The sequence below is a fragment of the Rattus rattus genome, chromosome 1 (genome assembly GCF_011064425.1).
Source record: "Rattus rattus isolate New Zealand chromosome 1, Rrattus_CSIRO_v1, whole genome shotgun sequence".
In the NCBI taxonomy this organism is placed as follows: domain Eukaryota; kingdom Metazoa; phylum Chordata; class Mammalia; order Rodentia; family Muridae; genus Rattus; species Rattus rattus.
In genome coordinates, this window is record NC_046154.1 from 218,851,192 (window position 1) to 218,873,339 (window position 22,148).

Below are 22,148 nucleotides of genomic sequence, written 5' to 3' on the forward strand. Positions count from 1 at the left end.
CCAGATCTACTGCCCTTCTGTCTTTCATTAAAAGGCAAATAGGCTTCTAAGGAATAATAATAAAATAATCATAGTAAGATAAAACAAAAACATATGGGTTGGGGATTTAGCTCAGTGGTAGAGCGCTTGCCTAGCAAGCGCAAGGCCTATGGTTCGGTCCTCAGCTCCGGGGGAAAAAAAAAACAAAAAACCATATTATAACTAGATATGTAGACCAAACAAACAAGAGGAAAAAAGCCCAAAAGAAGGCAGAAGACACATTCTCTTATTGCACTCAGGAATCTCTTAAAAACGCGAAACTGGAAGCCCTAACAGGGACCTGATGCAGACCTGTGCAGGCCCAGATGTGCTGCCTCAGTGTCTGTGACGTCAGAGCAGTTTTGCTCAGGCTGCTTTAGAGGGCCTTGCTTTCTCAGTGTCCTCCATGCCCTCTGGCTCTTGTACTCTTTCAGCTTCCTTTTCCTCAGGGGTTCCCATGCACTGAGGGGAAGAATTTGATAGAGATCCCTTTCAGGGCTGTGTGTTCCAAAGCCTGTCTTTCTGTGTAATATATAGCTGTAAGTCTCTGTGTTTGTTCCCATCTGCTACAAGAGGAAGCTTCTCTCATGATGGCTGAACAAGGCACTGATCTATGAGGATAGCGGAATGTCACTAGGAGCCATTTTATGATTACTTTTTTCTTTTTTTTTTAAGGACAATGGTATTTGGTTTTATCCGAGGTCCCTGGGTTGAGGCTATCTGGTCTTACATTCTTGGTCACCCAAGCAATATCAAGTATAGGTTCCATCTCGTGGAGTGGGCCATAAGTCAAACCAGACATTGGTTGGTCACTCCTTCAAGCTTTGTGTCACCACTACATAGCATATTACACAGGCAGAACGCCACTGTAGATCAAAGGGTTTGTAGCTAGATTAATATTATGTTTCTCCTTTGGCAGCATACAAAGTACCTTCCTATCAAAAGACATTAATACAGCCATATGGGTGAAGACTGTCGTTGGGCGCCAGCTCGACTTTCCCATGTTCAGTGAGTTCTGTAGGTGCTGTTTTCAGCAACAGGGACTTTCTGTCAATTTGTAGAGAGCTGTGGAGAGCAATCTAGAGTCTTGGCAAGAGCCTGGGTTTATGGGGGTTCCCATGGGCCCCCTTTGACTTACAACTCAATTAGATATAACCCAAGTCCCATACTAAAAGCATCATTTAGTGAAAAGGGATGGCCAGTTGGGTCTTTGTCTCCCCCATTACTTGGTGATTTGATCACCTCCATGTACGTATATATTTTAAGAAATTTCTGTTGTATTAGGTTTCTATACTACCCTCCAAATGTCCCTTAATTTTACCACTCTCTCCCAGTATTCCTTCCCTCACACCCTTCTCTCTTCCCAAGTTGATCCTCCCATTCCAGCCTCTACCATCCATATGCAACTATTTTATTCTCTTTCCCACTTTTAAGGAGATCTATCTGTCCCTCCTGGTCCCTTACTCTATGCCTAACCCCTGTGGTTCTATAGATTGTAGTTTGGTTAGCAGTCACTATCTGCAAATAAGCAAGTACATATACTTATCTTTCTCAATCTGGGATACCTCATTCAAGATGATCTTTTTCTAGTTCTATCCATTTACCTGTGAAACTAATGGTTTTATTAATTTAATGGTTTTATATATTTAATTAATATAATACTCCATTATATAAGTGTACCACATTTTCTTTCTTCATTCTATTGAGAGACATCTAAGTTGTTTCCAATTCATGGCTATTATCAATAGAGCAGCAATGAAGATGGTTGAAAAAAATGTCCTTGCAGTAGGATGGAGCATCCTTTGGGTGCATGGACAATCGTCTCTAGTTATAGACAGATCTTGAGGTAGATAGATTCCCATCTTCCTGAGGAACTGCCACACTGACTTTCATAGTGGTTGTACAACTGTGCATTCCCATAAGCAATGGATGTTTTCCTCACTCCACATCCTTGCCAGCATGAGCTGTCATTTTTTATTATCTTGGCCATTCTGCTGTGTATAAAGATAAAATCTCAAAGCAGTCTGGTTTGCATCTCCCTGATGGTGAAGGATGTTGAACACTTCTTTAAACGCTTCTCAGCCATTTCAGTTTCCACTTTTAAGAATTCTGTTTAGCTCTGTATCGTATTAATAATTGTGTTAATTGTTTTCTTGTAGCTAGTTTCTTTAGTTCTTTACATATTTTGAAATATTAGTCTTTGTCCTAGTTAGGGTATTATTGCTGTGATGAAATACCATAAACCAAAATAACCTGGGAAAGGGTTCATTTGGCTTATGTTTTCACATTACATTTTATCATCAAAGGAATTCAGGACAGGAACTCAAGCAGAGCAGGAACTTGGTGGCAGGAGGCCAAAGGAGAATGTTCTTACTTGCCTGCTCATTCTGATTTCCTATAGAATTTAGAACCTCCCACCCAGGGATGGCAACACATACAATGGGCTGAACCATCTCCAATCAGTAACTAAGAAAATGTACTACAGGCTTGCTACAGTTTGATTAATGGAGACCTTTTTTAATTGAGGTTTCCTCTCTGATGACTTTAGCTTGTTGTCAAGTTGATATAAAACTATCTATCACAGCCCTACATCAGATGTGTAGTCGGCAGAAATCTTTTCCCATTGTATACACTGCCATTTTGTTCCAAAGGACAATGTCCTTTATAGCGCAGAAACTTCAATTTCATGAGGTCCCATATATTAATTGTTGATATTAGTGCCTGTGTTAACTGTGTCCTGTTCAAAAAGTCTTTTACTGTCCCAGAGAGTTCAAGGCTATTGTCCAACTTTCTCGTCTATCAGATCTCATGTATTTGGTTTTATGTTGAGGTCTTCGGAGTTTTGTACAGGGTGATAAATATTTGGGTTCTTCTACATGTAGACAGTCAGTTTGAGCAGCACGGTTTACTGAAGATGCTGCCTTGTGTCCATATGTGTATGTACTTATGTCTGGGTCTTCTATTCTATTCTATTGGTGTCTGTTTTGTGCCAGTACCATGCTGTTTTTATTAGCTCTATAGTACAACTTAAAATCAGGAATGATGATACCTCCTGCACTCCTTTTATCATTAAGTATTATTTAGTTATCCTGGGTTTTTTGTTTGTTTTATGTTTTGTGTGTGTGTGTGTGTGTGTGTGTGTGTGTGTGTGTGTGTGTGTGTGTGTGTGTGTGTGTCCACATAAAGCTAATACTGTCTTTTCAAGATCTGTGAAGAACTGTGTTTGAATCCTACTAACTCATGAGCATAGAAAATCTTTCTATCTTGATATCTTTTTCAATTTTTCTTCAAAGACTCAAAGATCTTATATAAATGTTTACATGCTTTGTTAGTTATCTCAGGATATTTAATATTATTTGAGGCTACTATAAAAGGTACTTACCTGATTTCTTTCTTAATCTGTTTATCATTTGTATATAGGAAGGTTACTGATTTTGTGATTTAAATGAAGGCATTTCTAAAAGGCAAATTCTTAGCACTAAGTACCTACATTAAAAAAAAGAGAAAGAGAAATCTAATACTAGAAACTGAATAACACACCTAAAAGCTCTGTAACCAAATAAATAAATAAATAAATAAATAAATAAAAAGAAGAAGAAGAAATCACACCCAAAAGGAGTTAATAGCAGGAAATAATCACAGAATTATTATTGATAATCGATTCCTGAAATCAGAAAAACAGAAACAAATACAAGCAAAACAAACAACAACAAAAACAATACCAAGAGTCAATGGAACAAAGAGTTGATTTTTTTTGAGAAAAATCAATAAGATTGACAAACTATTATCCAAATTAACTACTAGTTATTTATGAGATACACTTTAACCCTTTTTAAGTAAAATAATATTGATATATTAAAAAAAAAAACAAAAACAGAAAACACACACTTTGTGTGTGTTCCTGTGCATATGCACATACAAGTACTCATATGTTGACCTGAGCCTAGAGGTCAACCTCTGGTGATGTTCTTCTAGCTCTGTCCACCACTGCAAGCTCCAGGGATGTGCTTATCTCTGACTTACCAGAGTTGAGACTACAAGTGACTGCTATCACACCAGGGCTTGCAATATAGACTCTAGATACAGAACTCAGATCCTGCTGAGGTTTTAGCACAGGCTTTCAAAGAACAATTAATGTTAATACTCATCAAATTATTCCACGACATAGAAACAGAAGGAATATTACTGAAAATTTTCCCTGGGCCAGGATATTGGTTTTTAAATCAGTTATGACTGTATTAATATAAGACAAACAAGATTTGAAGGCAAAACTATTTCTAAGACCTAAAGGGAAAAAAAAAAGAATATTTCATAATATAAAAGGGATCAACATAAATAACCAAACTTAAATGTTAACACAGTTCAAAAACATAGTGTAAACACCAACTAAAATGGAAAAGAAGAAATCCATTATTATATTGAGGATATACCGTACAAGTGGAAATGGATGGGTGAAGGAGATTACAATAAAACTAGAAGATAAAAGTTATAACTGAGGTAAGCAGAAGGGAGCCTTACACAGTCTGATGACAGACTTCCAAATTGCAAAGGTCTGTGCACCTTGACTGCCTGGACATCATATTCAGACATTAAAGAGTAAGAAAAACAGGATGAGCTCTGTCCTTACACTCTGCATGTGTCTCTTACCAGCATCACTGTTAAGTTCATAATTCTTCCAAGGTTATCAATGTAGTAGACACTGTCTTGGTACCAGGCATCACAGTGCAGATAATTATACATTCCAAAAGCATGCATGTGTTCCAATGTATACTGGTCATCCCGAAGTTTTACTTCTGCCACAGCTGAAAGACAAATATATATAAAAATATAATCACATATATCTATATGTATATATAAATATAAACATAGTCATCAAATCTTGTATCTCAGATCATTACTTTCTGCAGAATGCTTACAGGGCACAGAAACCAGTCAATGCCAGCTGCAGAGGCTACAACAGGTAGGGCTTTTGTAGCACAATCCTTTTCTTTTATGCATTTCTACAATTTTAATTACAAGAGTAGACATCTTATGGGCAAACAAGTGACTATTGATAAAGTGTTTTTATGCTTTTTAAAACATCTTTATCACACATAATGAAAACCATAGTGTCTTTATTGATTATACAGTTAGAAAATTGTGTATAAACACAAATAGGTAAGTTCAGCATCATACTCCATCTTTCCCAATTATATGAAATAAAACAATATCATAGTTAGGACGTACTCGAACTTTTCTATGTATAGAATACACAACCAAAACATTAGCTGTTTTCCTAATTCTGAATTGGCAAAATATGGTCTCTCCCTCACACTGTACTATTGGTACAGTTCCAAACTCTTGCAGCTCAGGACTGCTCATGTCGTACAATTAATTAATGTTGTAACAAGAAATATTAAGTGTCACTGAACCTACATGTTACATTAATATAAAACTTACTTTAATTCTATTCTCAATGCAACAATTTTCTTCTTTACCTATTTCTTTAATTTGCATTCTGTTGCTATTCCAAACACCATAACCAAAAGCAACCTCAGAGAGGGAGGGGTTAATTCCAGCTTTGGCATCTAGTTCACAGTTCATCACTGAGGGTAGTCAGGACAGGAACTCAAGCAGAAACTGAAGTAGACACCATGGAGGAATGTTGTTGCCTTCCTCTGACCCGTGCTTCTGTATACATATACCATTAAACATCTGACAAGGGCTGGCTCTTTCTAAGGTAGGCTGGGTCTTCCCACATCAATCAACAATAAAGACAAATCTTCACACACAGGGCTGCAGGCCAATATGATATGGTCAATACTTCAACTGAGATGCCCTCTTCTGGATAACTCTCAATTATGTCAAGTTGAGAATAAAAACCACAAAGAATATCATACTACTGTTAATTTTTTTATTAAATTTTATTTTGTATATGTGTTCATGTGCACGAATGTATGGGTAGCACTTGCAGGTCTAGTGCCTGTGGCCAGAAAAGGCATCCGATCCTTTAGACTGTGGTTACAGATGCTTGTAGGCCACCATTCAGGCTCCTGGCACTGAACCCTGTACAAGAACAATACATGTTCTTATCTGCTGAGCCATTTCTCCAGCCCCACTTTTCCTAGTTTCAGTGCTTGCCTGAGTCCTGGCTTACATATTTACTCACTTATTTATTTAGCAAGTCTTTTAATAAGCATCAATCACACCAGTGATACATAAAGAGAACATACTCTACCTTCTAAGAACTTAGGATCTGGTAAGAAAAAGGATAATGGGCCAGGTGTGGTGGTGCACACCTTTAATCCCAGCACTCAGGAGGCAGAGGTGCATGGAACTCTGTGAGTTAGAGACCAGCAAGTTCTGTGTCTCAAATAATAGATAACCACACCCCTCAAGCAAAGCAGAAGGGCACTAGTCAAACAATCATGTTGTAAAATAAATTTAACATAATTAAACTGTTAAACCACGAGGATATATGGAAGAGAACTGACCTACTCAGGAGATTAACAAAAGCTTTCCAGGACAGAGCCAAGAAGAAAAAATTAATTAAAGAAATAGAACTTTCCATAATATCCCTTCTAAGCAAAGACAGGAAAAAGGTGGAAATAAAAAACACGCATTCATACTAGCAGCCCTAGCTGTCCTGCCATTGTGATAAAACCCTAACAAAAGTAACTTAGGGAAGAAAGAGTATTTGTGTCACAATTCCAGGTCACCACCTATCACTGCTAGGGAAGTCAATGAAGAAACATAAAGCCACTATTCACATCCATGGTCAGGAACACAGAGCATCAATACACACTTGGTGTGAAAATTCATCTATCCCTGTCACTCAAGCCAGGGCCCAACCCATTAGATGGGGCTACCATATTCAAGGTATATCTTCCCATGGCAATTAAGTGAACTGAACTACAATAAATAAATTCATAAATAAAAGTTTCACAACCACACCCACAGGCCAACTTAAGCAATCCACTCCTTACTGTGACTTCCTTCTCAGGTGACTCCAGACTGTGTCAAACCACTACTAGTTTGCAAAGTACAAGACTACGTACTGAGAATAGCTGCAAGTGAATGCAGCTGGAGAATGAGCACAGAAGCCGATTATAAGAGACTTTATCCTCATTTCTTCCTTTATAAAGGAAATAAGTAGGAATTCATAGGTTTCTAAACAGGAGAGTAAGGTTCGGATTTGAGTCCTGAGACAGTATGTAAAAAACATGATCTGGAAAATAGATTGCAGCAGAAAAGGGGCAAAACCACTAAGAAGCCACTGAGGTCACTCAAATGAGGGGAGCTGAGGTCATCCAAGTTGAGAGGTGGCTGAGGCTTAGAAACATTTCAGATGTCACAAGCAAAATCCTAAGATTATGAGCACATTGATGGGGCTGTGGAGACGCCTCCTTTAGTTTAAGGAATTATTTATTTTTAAAAATATATACTCCACTAAATAAGATAGAAACAGTAACCAACTGCTGGTTTTCTAGCACCACTGTGTGGATGAAACTTAATAATGCAGGAAGCATGTCTAAACATAATAGCCCAAAGCAGCAGTGATATTAGACGATAAAAAGCCATCTTTAGATAAAGAACCTAGGGTTTCTTAACCTTTTCCCTATTTGAACATAACCCCGTTTAAAAAGTAAATCAATAAATCAAGGAAGATATAAGATGATGAAAACACCATCCATGATCATGGGCTGGATGAATTAATATTGTAAGAATGGCTATATTACCAAAATTATTCTATAGATTCACAGCAATCCTCCTTAAGATTCCCATGGCAATCTTTATAGAAATAGAAGAACACAAAAACTCACATGGAAATGCCTAAGACCACACATAATCAAAGCAATTCTAAGCTGCGATATTACTGGAGGACTCAAATACCTGGCCGTATTTTATAGACATAATAACAGAGATAGCATGATGTCAGCCTGAAGGCAGACACTGAGACCAAACGAACAGGTGAGAGACCAAAAAATCAATCCTTACAGCTATGACCACCTAAGTTTGCACAAAGGTGTTGTACTGACTAGTTTTGTGTGTCAACTTGACTCAAGCCGGAGTTATCACAGAAAAAGGAGCCTCAGTTGTGGAAATGCCTCCATGAGACCCAGCAGTAAGGCATTTTCTCAATTAGTGATCAGGGGGGAGGACCCAGCCCATTGTGGGTGGTGCTGTCCCTGGGCTGGTGGTCTGGAGTTCTATAAGAGAGCAAGCTGAGCAAGCCAGGGGAAGCAAGCCAGTAAGAAACATCCCTCCACGGTCTCTACATCAGCTCCTGCTTCCTGACCTGCTTAAGTTCTAGTCCTGACTTCCTTTGGTGATGAGCAGCTTGGAAGTAAGCTGAATAAACCCTTTCCCCCCAACTTGCTTCTTGGTCGTGAGGTTTGTGCAGGAACAGAAACCCTGACTAAGACAGGTGTCAAAGATGTAACTGGAAAAAAGACAGCTTATTTAACAAATGCTACTGACAAATTTGTCACCTACTTGAATATGAAATCAAACCTGTTTTGGTTTTTAGGTATTTTTGTTGTTGGGTTTTTTGTTTGTTTGTTTGTTTGTTTGGGTTTTTTTTTGGGGGGGGGAGAAGGTGTCTTGTGTCCTCTGTATTCAGAAGCTGATTTCTGTGCCCAGAGATCTAGTTACAATCCAAATGATGGCACTGTCATGATTATTGAACTATCTCTTCTATCACTCTTTGATAAAGAATGTTCTCCAATTATCTCTGATTGGCTAATAAAGAGCTGACCAGCGTATGACTTGGAAGAGAAGGCGGCGATTCTGATCCCAGGGAGAGAGTCCAAAAAGAGAGGTGTGTGGGGGGGAGGAAGAGAAAGAACTGTTCCTGAGCAGAGGGTCCAGGAGGAGTCAGAGAGCAGGTGGCCAAGGGATTCGCCCTGAGAGCACATACAGAACAGAGTAAGCCAGGAAAACTCAGACTGCAAGTTACACTGAACCTATGAAAGTTAGAACAGACAAAAATCTGCCCAGACACAGTGCTTAAAGCTTGTTAATAATCTTAATAGAGGGTTGGGGATTTAGCTCAGTGGTAGAGCGCTTGCCTAGGAAGCGCAAGGCCCTGGGTTCGGTCCCCAGCTCCGAAAAAAAAAAAAAAACCAAAAAAAAAAAATAATAATAATCTTAATAGAACTTTGTGTCAATTATCTGTGTGGTAGAATGGGAACAGATAAGGCTTTCACCCCTAAATTACTGCCTATATTCACTCTGCATAAAAACCATTTCAAACTCCATTAAAGATCTTAATTTAAAACCTGAAATACTGAAATGGCTATAAGAAATTAAAGGGTTACACTTCAAGATATGGGTAGAAAAAAACTTTGAACAAAACTTTATCAGCACAGGAAGTACCCACAGGAACTAAGAAATGGGATGATGTAAAATTAAAATGTTTCAGAACACCAAAGAAACTATTAACAGAATGAAAGGACAGACTACAGAATGAAAGCTCTTCAGCGGCTCTACTTCAGGCAAAAGGCTAATAGCCAACTATACACAACAACAAGAAAAAAACTACAAAAACTAAAACACACCTCACTGCACAGCTTCCAAGTGCTTCACATCCTTAGCAATCAGGAAAAATGCAAATTAAACCTACTTTGAGATTCGGTGTCATGCATAAGAAATGAGAGGACAACATATACCGATGATCCCTTTTTACTGCTAGCGGAAATTTAAACTACTTATAGCCATTATGGAGATCAATATGGAGGTTTCTCCAAAGCCTATGACCCAGCAGCTATACTTTTAGGCATATATTTAAAGGGATTTCTATCCTACCACTGAGATCTCTGTCCACTCACCTTCACCTCTGCTCTGTTCACAGAAGCTAGGAAACAGAATCAATCTAGATGTTCATCAACAGATGAAGGAATAAAGGAACACTACACACACACACACACACACACACACACATATGAAATGCATTTTACAGCTATACAGAAAATGAAATTTGCAGAAGTAGACAGTTCTAATCTTGGCTGTCAACTTCATAGGATCCCAAATCATGTAGTGGATATGCCTCTGAGAAAACCTATGAGAGACTATCTAGACCTTAATGGGGGCAGCACCATTTAATGGTGGCACTAAATAAAGAGAAATCGGGATGAGAGTAAGCATTCTCACTGCCTGACTACGTGTGAGCAGGGAGGGGGTTACACAAAGGCCCAAGGAAACCTGGGCATGATACCTGTTTAGTACCTTGATTCACATTGACACGGAGTAATTGCTAACTTCCTAGACTTTCACTGTCCCAACTTTTAGCACTCTGGATCTATACCCTCAGCTAGGGCCTGCCAACAGCAGTTCCTGACTTGATTATTTTATTTGCTTTGCCCAGTAGAACATGTGGAAATTTGTTGAAAGCCACTGAAACAGCATGTGCACTGTGACTTAACTTCCTGCAAGCAGCCTGTGGAAGACTCAAGTCAAGATCATGTGACAAATGCTGGAGCAAGCAAAGAGCCAGCAAATGGTATAGATGGTGGAATCAGGATGACTAGACCTGCCTCGATTGGCCCGTACCTGAGCAAAGACACATGAATGAGCAGTGAGGAAGACCTGCTGACCTGCACATTTCTGAGTACCTTCTGGTTTGGACCATTAGGGTTTGGTTCCTTTGTGTTTTATTTCCAATGACTTGGCCAACTGAACATGGCGGGATCATTTATTGACAGAAACAAAAGCAACAAAAATGCCAAGAGGAAAAAGAAGGAAGCTCCTCTCCTCTTATACCAGCCACCAGTTACCTGCCTATCCTTCACAACTCAACTCAGTCATCAACCCCTCCAGGAAGCTTTGCCAGATCTCCAGACAATTTGAGAAAGCATACTCCGTTAGACCATTACACTTGCTCATGTTCCTACCTGCCCATACTGTAATAGATGTTTATTCCTGAATGAATTATGATTTGTTAGGCACTCTGATTGTGCCAATCACCTAATCATCATGAAGAAAACACAAAACAGGCCCACAATAATTACTTTTACACTTAAGAAACAAACTTAGAAAAACAAGCATTTGTTGGGCTGCTTTAATCCCAGCACAGAGGCAGTTGGACATCTGTTAGTTCTGGGCCAGCCGGGGCTACACAGCAAGTGCCAGGACAGTCAAGGATGCAGACTCCTTTGTATCTATAGAAAAGATACACAGATAGATACATAGGGAACGCTTAATACTCAAACATTGACTAACACCTCTAGATCACTATTTCTCAAAGTGCAACCCATGGAAAACGTGTATCAAAATCAGAATCTACAGAGGGATGTATTTAAAAACACAAATCTCTGGACACTTTGGTTAACAAAACTACAATTCCAACGTTGTAAAAAGGAGAATAGCCTCTAGAAAGTTACAAATAAATAAGCAAGAGCAGTAAGCGCACTAAATCACTTTCCCTCGATAAATTGTAGCGTTGTTCTATGTATCAGGATACTTAAAACTGCTAACTGAATGTGGAAAATTTTCTCTCTAAGAAATGTTTCTGCGTCAGAAGAAAAAAAAGGTAGTTGGGGATTTTCCAAGGAGGTGTGGCTTCTCAGCGGACACGTTTACAAAAGGTGGTTTGGGAGGGAAGGACAACCTGAACCTTCATAGCAAGGGCCAGAGATGTATGGGCGGAAAACATCTAAGCCTGAGCTGCAGATGCCTAGGCCAGTCCACAGTCCCTCTGCTAAAGCGCGGAAAGAAATGGGGGCATCCTGGGGTCCCCGCGTGGACCGCCGCTCTAGGTGCAGACCGACAGGACGTGACTGGCTAGCGGGAGTGACAGAGGGTTGCGCCAATGGCAGCCTAAACGAGAAGGAACCGGGTGCGAGAGGGTGCCGCCGATCCCACCTGCATCAAGCTCCAGCTGGTAGCAGGGCAGAGGCTCGAGCGATAGCTTGTAGCCCTCGAAGCGGGGATCCAGCAGGGGTCTTTTCACCCGCAGGGAGCAATTGGCCGCCTCCATCGCGTTGCCGGATCCAAGCAAGAGAATCAATAAAGCTCTTGTTGAAAGGTTCGCGCTTCACTCCTGGAACTGAGGCTGGGAGAGCGGCGTGGTTCCCATCCCAGAGGACTCTGCGGCGCCACATCTTTTCTGGGAAATGTAGTGTCCGTGAGAAAGCTGACTCCGTTGCATGCTGGGGAATGTAGTGTTCTGACAACCGAACACTCGCCACTTAGCAGACTCTGGACTTCCCTACCCAGAGGGCCGAGCGACCAGAAGGCGGCCCGCGCTAGTTGAATTCTCACATTATAGGCAGGGTGGCCAGATCCCGCCCCGGAAATGCGTGGTCTAGCTTTCTGTGTGCTTAGGTGCCCGAGCTACTGAGGGTCTAAGTCCGGGCAGCTGAAGAGTGTGGTAGGTAACGGTCGTCAGCGCAAGGGTCATTTCGTCGCTGGGAAGGGACGGCCCTCGCCCGCGGTGATGGTGGTGAGCTATGCCCGTGGTCCTCAGGGCCGGGACCCGGGCCCAGCCCAGGCTCCTTTCGATGTGCTGTCTTTCGTTAGCTTCCCCGACCCGCGCTCGCGGGCCTGTAGGGCTCTCCGACAGGGCGTGCTGCTGGAGTTGGCCTGGAGCCAGTCTTCGCTTTGTTTTCTGGCTCCTCCCCTCCCGCCTCTCCAGCTGTCTCCGGCGTGTTTCATTTTCCCAAAGAATGTCAGAACTGGGAGGGATTCCCTAGCGCCCTTGTTTTACCAGTGAGAAAACTGAGGCCTTTAGGAATTAAGTGACTTGCCCAAGGTCACTACCCGTGGTTTTAGGGGCCAAGACGAGACGAAGTTTTGCTGTTCTTGGTATGGTACGGTCTAAACTTTTGCAGTTATTTTCAAAATGTTAAGCCCCAACTACAGAAGTAAAGCGTTGCCTAGTTATTAACCCTCCGTTCACCCGCCTCTTGGCGCAGTTCAACTCTGAAAATTCTTTATAGTCTGAGTTTTCATACAGACAAGACGGGAAATTACAAAAGTACTCAAGTTAGTGACATTAAGTAGGAAAACATTAACTTTAACCTGATTGTATCTTAAACTTTTAAGTGGCAAAAATGCTCTCATAAGTTAGCCTTGCTTTTTCCCCGCCTACACTGATTTTGGCATTAGTTGGCCGTTTTTATTTAAAATGGAGAATTTCTCAAAGACTAATTTGAAATTCGTGTTCTCACTTATCCTCCAGTAATATGTTTATTTGTGGGCACAGAAACCCACAGGTAGGGTAGCAGTTGTAGTTCTCCATAAATTTGAATTGATGAGTAAATCACATTATCTTATTTCATTTTTCATAATGCTGTCTTTTATTAGTGTGTATACTATATATGGCTCTCCCAAAATTTGAATGAGTTAGGGTGCAGAAATGAACAGTAGTCAGTTATTAATGTACAGTTAAATAAGATGGGACTCCTAGTGTCCAAATACCTGACTTCACATTCTGTCTCTGTGCCTCAGTGTTCTCATCTGTAAAATGGAATTGTGTCATTAGAGCAAGTTTGGGGGGTTAAATTTGCTCAGTTTTAGGTACATAAGTTCTTAATGGTATTATGATAGTGTTATTCCCTTAAAAAAAAAAAAAAAAAACAGTAAAGAGCTTATGAGGGAAGGGAATTGGGAATCAGGAAATAATACTAAGAAGAATAACACCATCTAAGGTACTTGAAATTATCATCCCTTCCTTATTGTAATGTTCAATGTGTTAGGATGATTGTCTAGAGAGGACTTAGAGGGAAACACTTTTCTAAATATTATGTATCTCAAAATGCATGTCGATGTCCAGGTTAGCAAGATGAACAAAGATGCGCAGATGAGAGCAGCGATTAACCAAAAGTTAATAGAAACTGGAGAAAGAGAACGGTGAGTAGTAAATTGTATCACTGCATTAGGTTTCAACATCTTTAATAATTATATCGGAGGAATTTCAAGTGTCAAGTGCCAAAGCATATCCAGAAGGAATTATAGAAAAGTAAAGATTATCAGAGTTTCTACTCTTAAGATCTATAATAGTTTGAATCAGCATTACAAGATTTGGAAGAGTCATAGACAAAGATAAGCAATAAATGACACTGCTAAAGCATTTGTAACAATGGAGAAGAGACAGCATAGACAGATATCTACAGCTGGAGAATGTTACCCAGGTTTTAATATAGAACTACTTTTAGTTACCTCAGGCTCTTAACACTGGAGCAGCATGTGCTCCATTTTCTGAAGGACTTTCTTGTTCCTCTTATTTTAATATTCAGTTTGTGTCTTCAAATTCCAGCTCTTGTATCCACTACCTACTCCATTAGCTTATGGTCCTTGGTGTAATCCATGCTCCATGACAGAAATATCTTTATATACCCACTCTATAATGCTATGATCATAACCTAATTTAAGGAGCAAATGTCTAAAGAAAGGGCTGAGAAACAAACAGAAAGGCTTCCAGAGCAGTGGACAAAAGGAACGTATCTACACAGGAACAGAGGAATGAATCTTTTCCATTTTACCTGGAGGGGTCTGAGTATATTTCAGTAATAAAAGAATTTCGGTCGCCTCGGGTGGAAGAAAATCAGTAGTTCTTTAGGCCACAGAGGGAAAGGATGGTCTAGGCAACAGGATCTGCAGTCAGGGCTTTGGTACCTACCTGATAATGCTCTGCGAACTGCAGAATATAGGAAAGGTGGGAGAGCTTGCAGCTGGAGCAGTATACAGGAGTATGGATTGTGGTGGAAGAATTCTGACCGTGGAAGAATACTGAATTTCAGAACTGTTATGACCAATGGAAGTGTTTAAACCCACCTAGTTAAGATACTGAAGATTGGAGGATTTTGTTTACATCATTGAGTCCAGGCACTTAGATATTATTGCAAGATGTGTCTTTTCCTCTCTCAGCTCTGCTTTCGTCTTTGTTGTCTTTATTCTCAAACAGGCCCTACCCACAGGTGGCAGAGATTAGCAGTTCCAAATTTACATTCCACCAGCTCAGAGTACCTATCTCAGCAAAGAGCCTCACTTGATTACCATCTTGCTTAGGTAATAGGCAAGTTATGCTCAGCCTTGCCCAGGTCATATTTCACATTATAAGAACCTTGTCCAGATTTATATAGGGAGAATGACACAATAGTGTTTGCTGGGTTTTTCCTATTACAGAGCAGAAAACTGAGTGCCCTGCTTACAAAAGTATGTGTTTCTGTCTTTATGTCTGGATAATGGGAATTAGTAAGGATTTTTGGAAAGAAGTGACTAGGTTACATTGTCATTGTAGGGATACTACTCTGTCAGTGTGAGTGTAGATCTGAAGGGACCAAGACAGATGGTAGAAAAATGAGTGAGAAAGGTGATTGGGGGTGAAGGTAAAAAGAAGCAAAACTGGAAAGGAGGACATACTTGTATATTTTTTCAAAATGGGAAGGAGAAACAGACCTCCATGTGAAGAAAGAGATATCAGATGCTGTGCTGGGGTGTGTGCAAATAGTATTCTTGTGCTTAGAGAATTACGGTTTTCTCTCTTATTCATGCAGTGCCTGTCATGTGCCATTCTCTGTTAGGTGTCCAGAATACATACAGTAAAGTCTAATTTCATGGGACTTACATTTTAATGGCAGGAAACACGTTCTAACTGTGTAATGTGCCACATGGTGATTCAGAGTGCCGTGCTAGGGAAAAAAATAAAGCATGGGACATGCAGGGAGAGTGATGTTTTAGACAGGAAAAATAAAGTATCTGATAAGAGAAAAGGAGTATGGAGGAATGGGGGCTCTAACAGCCACAGTTTGAAGATAAACTTACCTGAATGTGCTACCCAAGAAGAAGAAAAGTTAAAGGGAGAGGAGATAGAGGAGGAGAAGGCAGAGTTTATTGTCTATAATAGAGTCTTAGACCTTCTCCTTAGTCAATTGGGAAGGCACTGGAAGATTTTGAAGATATTATACTCAAGGGAAGAGGCAGGAAGTGGATGTAGTAAGTTAGGTCTAAGTTCAGACAAGGAAAGATGGTGCTTGAAACTAGGTACTCTTGGCCGAGAAACATTTGAATTGTAGGTAAGCTGGAAGATTTACTCATGTTTTGGATATGTAGCAAGATGAAGGATAGCCCCAAGTTCTAAACCAACGAACCAGAGAATGAGATTGTTATTTTGAGGAGGAGAGAGTGGGAAAGGGATCGGGATAACCATACCACATAATGGATTTCTGAGATAGTGGAAGAGTAGTGATTTGCAAGGACAGCAGATCTGTTTTCTTTAAGATGTGACATTTAAACCGAGAAATAATTTCAGCTAAGGGTTTTGAGTTTACACAAATAGGTATGGCAAAGGAGTAGCAGAATATTTTTTCTTGGTATCCCTAATTGGTACAGCATTTTCAATATTGAGAAAAAAGAAAATTCTGCTAATTAAATTACAGTTGCCATGTCATTGCTGCAGTATGGAAATGGGGCAGCTTAAGACTGTAGTTAGGAATGGATTTGGAACCTGAAGGACAAAATTTAGCTTTTGTAACATCAGAAAACTAAGTAATGACTCAGGATTAGACCGTGATTAAAGTGTGGGGATGGAGAGCAGGGAATTTTTAGTTGAACAGTTTGTACTAGTATATTGCTTTAGTCGTTCCTACCTAAAGTATCTTGCTTCGATTAATTTGAAAACATGGTTTTTTTTTAAACAGCCTCAAAGAGTTGCTGAGAGCTAAATTAATTGAGTGCGGCTGGAAGGATCAGTTGAAGGCACACTGTAAAGGTAATCACTTTCACTTAGATAAGCTGCTTCTGTTGCTCTGAACTGGGTTGGTTTGGGAGCCATTATAAGAAATTATAAAGCTTAGATCCTACAGTGTAAAGCGCCATTTTATGCAAATGGAAATTGAGTACTATGGTGAGAGTTTTCTTCTCAGTGATGTCTTTAGACTTAACTCCTGAATTTTAGGAATTGTTCATGTATTTTGCAAAAATGAAGCATGAGTTCTGAAGATCCTGTAAGATCAAAATATGTACTCCTTTGTTTTTAAGTAGCATTAGTAATCCTGATAGAATTTTCCTTAATACAATAAGCATTTGGTGGTTGATAAATGTTAACTGTGTCATTTGTAACAATGTTGTCAGGGAATTAAACTTACTGTAGAAAATGTACAATGAGAGGGTTTTCTTTTTTACTTTTTTTTTTTTTTTTTTGGTAGATATTATTGATTTTGCACCTGCTTTTAAAATGAACCCCTTTCCTGGCTCAACTTTTGTTATAGTGAAATTCTAGTTATTTTTTATGAGTTTTCTTTTATATTGCAATGTTTTCTATAAGTAAAAATAATAGACTCTGTTTTAACTATAAGGAAACATTGTGACGCACTAATAAAAGGGAAACTGAAGTCATGCAAACCTTTAAGATAGCAGTTCGCTTTCCACTGTGAATCTTCATCCCTCAGTTGTCTCACCGCTGACCAAGGAGTTGTATAGATTCAAATGATAATATTTTTGTTTCCTTGATACACTTAACCATACTGTGGTAACAGTAAACTGTTCAGGTCCAGCTTTTTATAAAAGATGGATCTGGCACTATCCAGTTGTAATGTACTCTAAAATCACAGCTCTTTGTTTGCTTAAGTTATTTAGTTGAAGTATAAACAGACTGTCTATAATCTGGAAATTAATTTGTTCCATTTGTAATTAATTATATGAAGCTATAAATTTTCATTAAAAAAGAAAGTTTCCTCTTTTTATTTAAAGACCAATCTATACTCTAAAAACATGATTTTAACCCTTCCTCTATGAAAATCTTTCTTACAGATAATGATTTTAAATGATATGATTTGTTTTTTGCTTTTGCATAAGAGGTAATTAAAGAAAAAGGACTAGAACACGTTACTGTTGATGACTTGGTGGCTGAAATCACTCCAAAAGGCAGAGGTAAGGAACACAAAACTATCAGGAAACAGGCTTTTTGTAGGAAAGAAAAAAAAACCCTTTCCGAAATCCTGGAGTTGTTTAAGCACACAGTTGCCCAGCGGTCTGGTGTGGCAGCCTGAGTCACACACGAGATGATAGGTGTAAGTCAGCACGTACAGTGTGCAGTCTCAGGTTGATTGCTAAGGCAGGTCACTTTAACATGAGGTCCTGGGGACATGTCACCTAAAGGTAGCATTTATAAACTCTGTGAGATATGGCCTGATTCCACTTAAATATTAATAATTCAGCATTTATTCCAGTCCTGAGTCATTGTCCTACTATCTCTTTCCTTATTAAAAATAAATTGAGTCTGTCTTCTCGATTGTGTAATTAAGAATTTGGTAATTCATGGTAAGACATATTTAAGACTTAGAAGTGAAAGCAGCTAAATTAGATCAGTTACAGCCACAGTCAGAATCATTTGAATATAAAAGTGTAAAGATTACTACAGCATATGAATTCCTGTTGAGAAGGATCTCTAAAGCCCCATGGTCCTTTTTCTTAAAGCTTGTTTACAGCTGAAAAACCTTTTCAAGTATGGCTCTGGAAAAATGTTTGTTCATTTTATGAATTTATACTTTAAGCTAGTTTTCTTTGATTTCTTTTTCTATTTTTAATTTGTTAACATTGTTTAGATATCATTTATTTAAGATGATCCTGTTTCTCTTTCATCATTTTCATCTTAAATATATTTATGTCTGGTACCTTGCCTATTGGCACCCAGTAAAATTGACTGTTTTCTGAGATTATAATTACAGCATTTCTGCCTTTGCCGTTCTTCCCTCCTAACCTCTCATGTGCCCCTCCCTGCCTCAAACCAATAGCTTCTGTTTAAAGAAGTTTTGTGAAGTTTTGTATACATATATAGATCCATTTAGCTACCACCTCAAGAAGGCTGGCTGTAATCCTTAATCCCTTGCCCCCAACACTATAAAAATCCTTTCCCACTCCCGGCAGGAGAGATGGCTCAGCAGTTAAGAGCACTGATTGCTCTTCCAGAGGTCCTGAGTTCAATTCCTAGCAACCACATGGTGGCTCACAACCATCTGTATTGGGATCAGATATCCTCTTCTGGTGTGTCTGAAGAGAGTCATATACATAAAATAAATAAATCTTTAAAAATAATTCTCTCTGACTCTGATGCTATTGCAGTCAGACTATCCCAGGGTGACTCATCAGTGTGGTCTAAGCAGATTTGTCAGTGTGCCTTTGCATTTTCAAATGGGCTTGTATATATCCTGCTTTTTTGATAAGCTATGTGTTTAGGCATTAGATGTTAAGTCTTATATTTTTTAATCCAACCGTGAGAGTTCTGTGAAATCCCTGTATTAGAAGTCTTTAATAAACCATCAAGTCCAATTCTCATGTGATCATTGGAGTCTTCACATTGACGTTTAATTTTGTATTTCAGCCCTGGTACCTGACAGTGTAAAGAAGGAGCTCCTACAGAGAATCAGAACATTCCTTGCTCAGCATGCCAGTCTTTAAGGGGGAATTAGAATGTGCTGGTCTGTGGATTTATTTCTGAAAGTAAAACTTGCCATAATTAGAAATTGATTTCCCAAAATAAAGTCCTTTTTTGTATGATGGTATACAGTTTTCAGTAATGATGTATACATTGTATTGATTTTTTCCCTAAATGTGTTATTTTAATAAATATCTCATGAATAAGCTTCAATTTTTTATTTTAAAATAAATGGGACTCTGTTTATTACTGATTGCCTAGAAATGTTGAGAGAAATATGCCAGCAGTTATTATAATCCAGTATTTATATGTGTGATTCTCTGTGCTAACGTCTGAGGCGCCTTTCTGGGTTGTCTACATATGGTTTGTTCTTTTGAATCCTCACATTTGATAACTGTGATGCTCCACCTTTGTACTGTAGGTCGTCTTAATTTCTTACTTGTTACAAATTCTGAGGGTTAGGACTGGGTCTTACTTAATCTGTATGTGCCTTCCTTATGCTTCAAAGAAATTACCATCTAATGGAAGACAGAACATTTGCAAGCTGGCTGCACACCACATTTTCTACTCATCTGAACTTTGAAAGCAGAATCTCTAAATTGCATCCCCATATACTGAGGTCAAGAAAGAACTTTAATGGGAAATAATCTCTGCCAATTAGCTTTACTCTGACATCAATCAGGATTAAGAGATCTAACGGACTCTTGTCTAATAATGTGACCTTTGACGCAGAGTGATTATGTTGACCACTTGGAACTTTGCATCCCCTTCCTCACACTGCTTTTCCTACCATAGGAACTTTCTGGTATTTTGTGGAGTACTTTTTGCTGTATGTAACTATTAAGTAATGTTTCGTTGGACTTTATCTTGAGTCCTCTGGCTAACAGTATGCTTTCCCTGGTTGAGTCCCAGGCAGTGAGTCTGACCATGCTTCAGATATCAACAGATACATGTTGAACACTCACAGCCAGACTTATTTCTAGCCTCACTGCCCATGTACCCCAACAATGGGTCTGCTTCCTTGGATATTTCACAAACACCTTTAAATGACCATACTTTAAGTAGTAAGATTCTCCCCTAATAACTACCCATGTTTTTATTCCTTATTCATGGGGTTTCTCAGATGTAGATGACTCAAGATGAATATTAATGCTGTTTCCGAAGGTCGGAGGGAAGAGACAAGATTACTTCTGAAACACCCATAGTTTTGTGTTACTGCTGCTGATTGATTGAGGACCAGCTATAAACTTGGATTATCCTTTCTGGCCCTCCTCAGCCCAAGTGATTGCAATGACTCCTCCGTGCCTCCACTATCTTCCTCACCGTTTTTCTGTGTGGCCTTAGGAAATTCAAGTCTGATCATTTTATTCCCCCACTTGAAATGTTTCAATACTGAATGAAATTCAAACTCGGCATGCTAGCTAGGCCCCTCTAAATCTAGCATGTATTTATCGCTCCAGTTTGTAAAATCCCTCAACATATTAAATTGTTCCATTCCTCGGTACCTTTCATCTAGGAAGCCCTTTAAGTCACCATATCACTACTTTCCCTTCAAAGTTCAGATTGAGTTTTTAAATATTCTGAAACACCCATGGTTTAAATTCCTTGTCACTGATTTATTTTTGGATTTTTGAGATAGGCTGTCCCTGTATAGGTCAGCCGGCCTCAAAGTCTGTCTCTGTGTAGCCCACACTGGCCTTGAGCATGAATCCTGAGAGTGGGGAGTACAGGGATATTAATACATGTGGAGGGAAGGAAACAAGTTCATTATATGGTTCTCATTTCTGAAAGATGGGTAAGGCAATGAATGAACTAAGGGAGCATTACAAGATCACGTGACAAAAGTCCTACTAAATGGGTACAGTTGAGAAAAGGGTTCATTGTCCACACAATGTCATCGGTTTAAATGTCATTGAGTCATTTACATAACTATATTTGGGTCTCTAAATATGTACACAAAATCTTGCCCAAGGTAATATTTTGTTTCAGTTTTATAATGTTCTAAAATATTGATAAGAATTTTCATTTTGTTGCCAATTATGAAAAAATTACTCTTACATGGTACACAGAAAATAGTAAAAATAAGGGGTAGTTCTTCATAATTCTGTACATAGAAACAAACCAAAAAGGCTTATAAAGATACTATTTTAATATCCCAAAAGATTTAAAAACGACATTTGGAAATTCCGTGACAATGAGAAAAATAGCTAAGTTGAAAATACTTTGTAGAAATTTAAGGTAAGAGCATAATTTTTTTTTCTTTTAGTGTTATTGGGGCGGGGTGTTGTTTTGGGTTTTGGTTTTTGGTTCATTTTGAGACAGGGTCACATGTAGTCCAGGCTTTCCCTGTACTTGCTATGTAGCCTAGGTAAGCCTTGAATTCCTGATCCTCCTACCTCTACCTCCCAAGTGCTGGGATGACAGGTGTGTGCCACCTCTGGGGCCCATAACAGCCTAGATTTAAAACACTGCTAAGACTCCCTACCACCTTTCTCTTTGGCATCTTAAAAATGTCTTGTAGATTGAATCTAGAATCATTGGTATTTGTAAATAAATCAACTTTGTGAACATTTTTGGCTCTCATTGATTTATATTAAGTAGGAATACACTGAAATGTTTCCACTCTTTCGACTCAGTGTTGGGAACATAATACACTTGTTCCATGCCTACACTGGGTCCATATAATCATCACTGTATCTGTTATAGTGAGAAAGAAGACCCGACTAAATCATTTATACAATCACTTGAGGCATTACAAGTGTATCATTTGGTTAAG

General features: G+C 39.1%; 3 protein-coding genes across 5 annotated transcripts in view; 2 read left to right on the plus strand and 1 right to left on the minus strand.

The window, feature by feature from the left end:
- Nudcd1 (NudC domain containing 1) overlaps positions 1 to 12,089 on the minus strand; it is a 45,104-nt gene extending 33,015 nt beyond the window's left edge. For both annotated transcript variants that reach the window (XM_032914970.1, XM_032914964.1), the window contains exons 1-2: positions 11,860 to 12,089; positions 4,666 to 4,820 (exon numbers count right to left, since the gene is read on the minus strand). In XM_032914970.1, coding sequence (XP_032770861.1) covers positions 4,666 to 4,820; positions 11,860 to 11,974 — 270 coding nt within the window. In that variant the 5' untranslated portion in view covers positions 11,975 to 12,089. The remainder of the gene's footprint in view (positions 1 to 4,665; positions 4,821 to 11,859) is intronic.
- The window catches only part of Emc2 (ER membrane protein complex subunit 2), an 894,248-nt gene that overhangs the window by 807,313 nt on the left and 64,787 nt on the right, over positions 1 to 22,148 (plus strand). The gene's annotated exons all lie outside the window — the stretch shown is intronic.
- Eny2 (ENY2 transcription and export complex 2 subunit) lies at positions 12,271 to 21,942 on the plus strand. Of its 2 annotated transcripts, none has more exons than XM_032915044.1 (5): positions 12,271 to 12,367; positions 13,772 to 13,848; positions 16,638 to 16,708; positions 17,794 to 17,868; positions 19,319 to 21,942. In XM_032915044.1, the coding sequence occupies exons 2-5, from the start codon at positions 13,781 to 13,783 to the stop codon at positions 19,393 to 19,395; spliced, it is 291 nt and encodes a 96-aa protein (XP_032770935.1). In that variant the 5' UTR covers positions 12,271 to 12,367; positions 13,772 to 13,780; the 3' UTR covers positions 19,396 to 21,942. The 2 variants fall into 2 exon arrangements, with proteins under 2 accessions (XP_032770935.1, XP_032770928.1); XM_032915037.1 differs by having other exon boundaries at positions 12,287 to 12,439.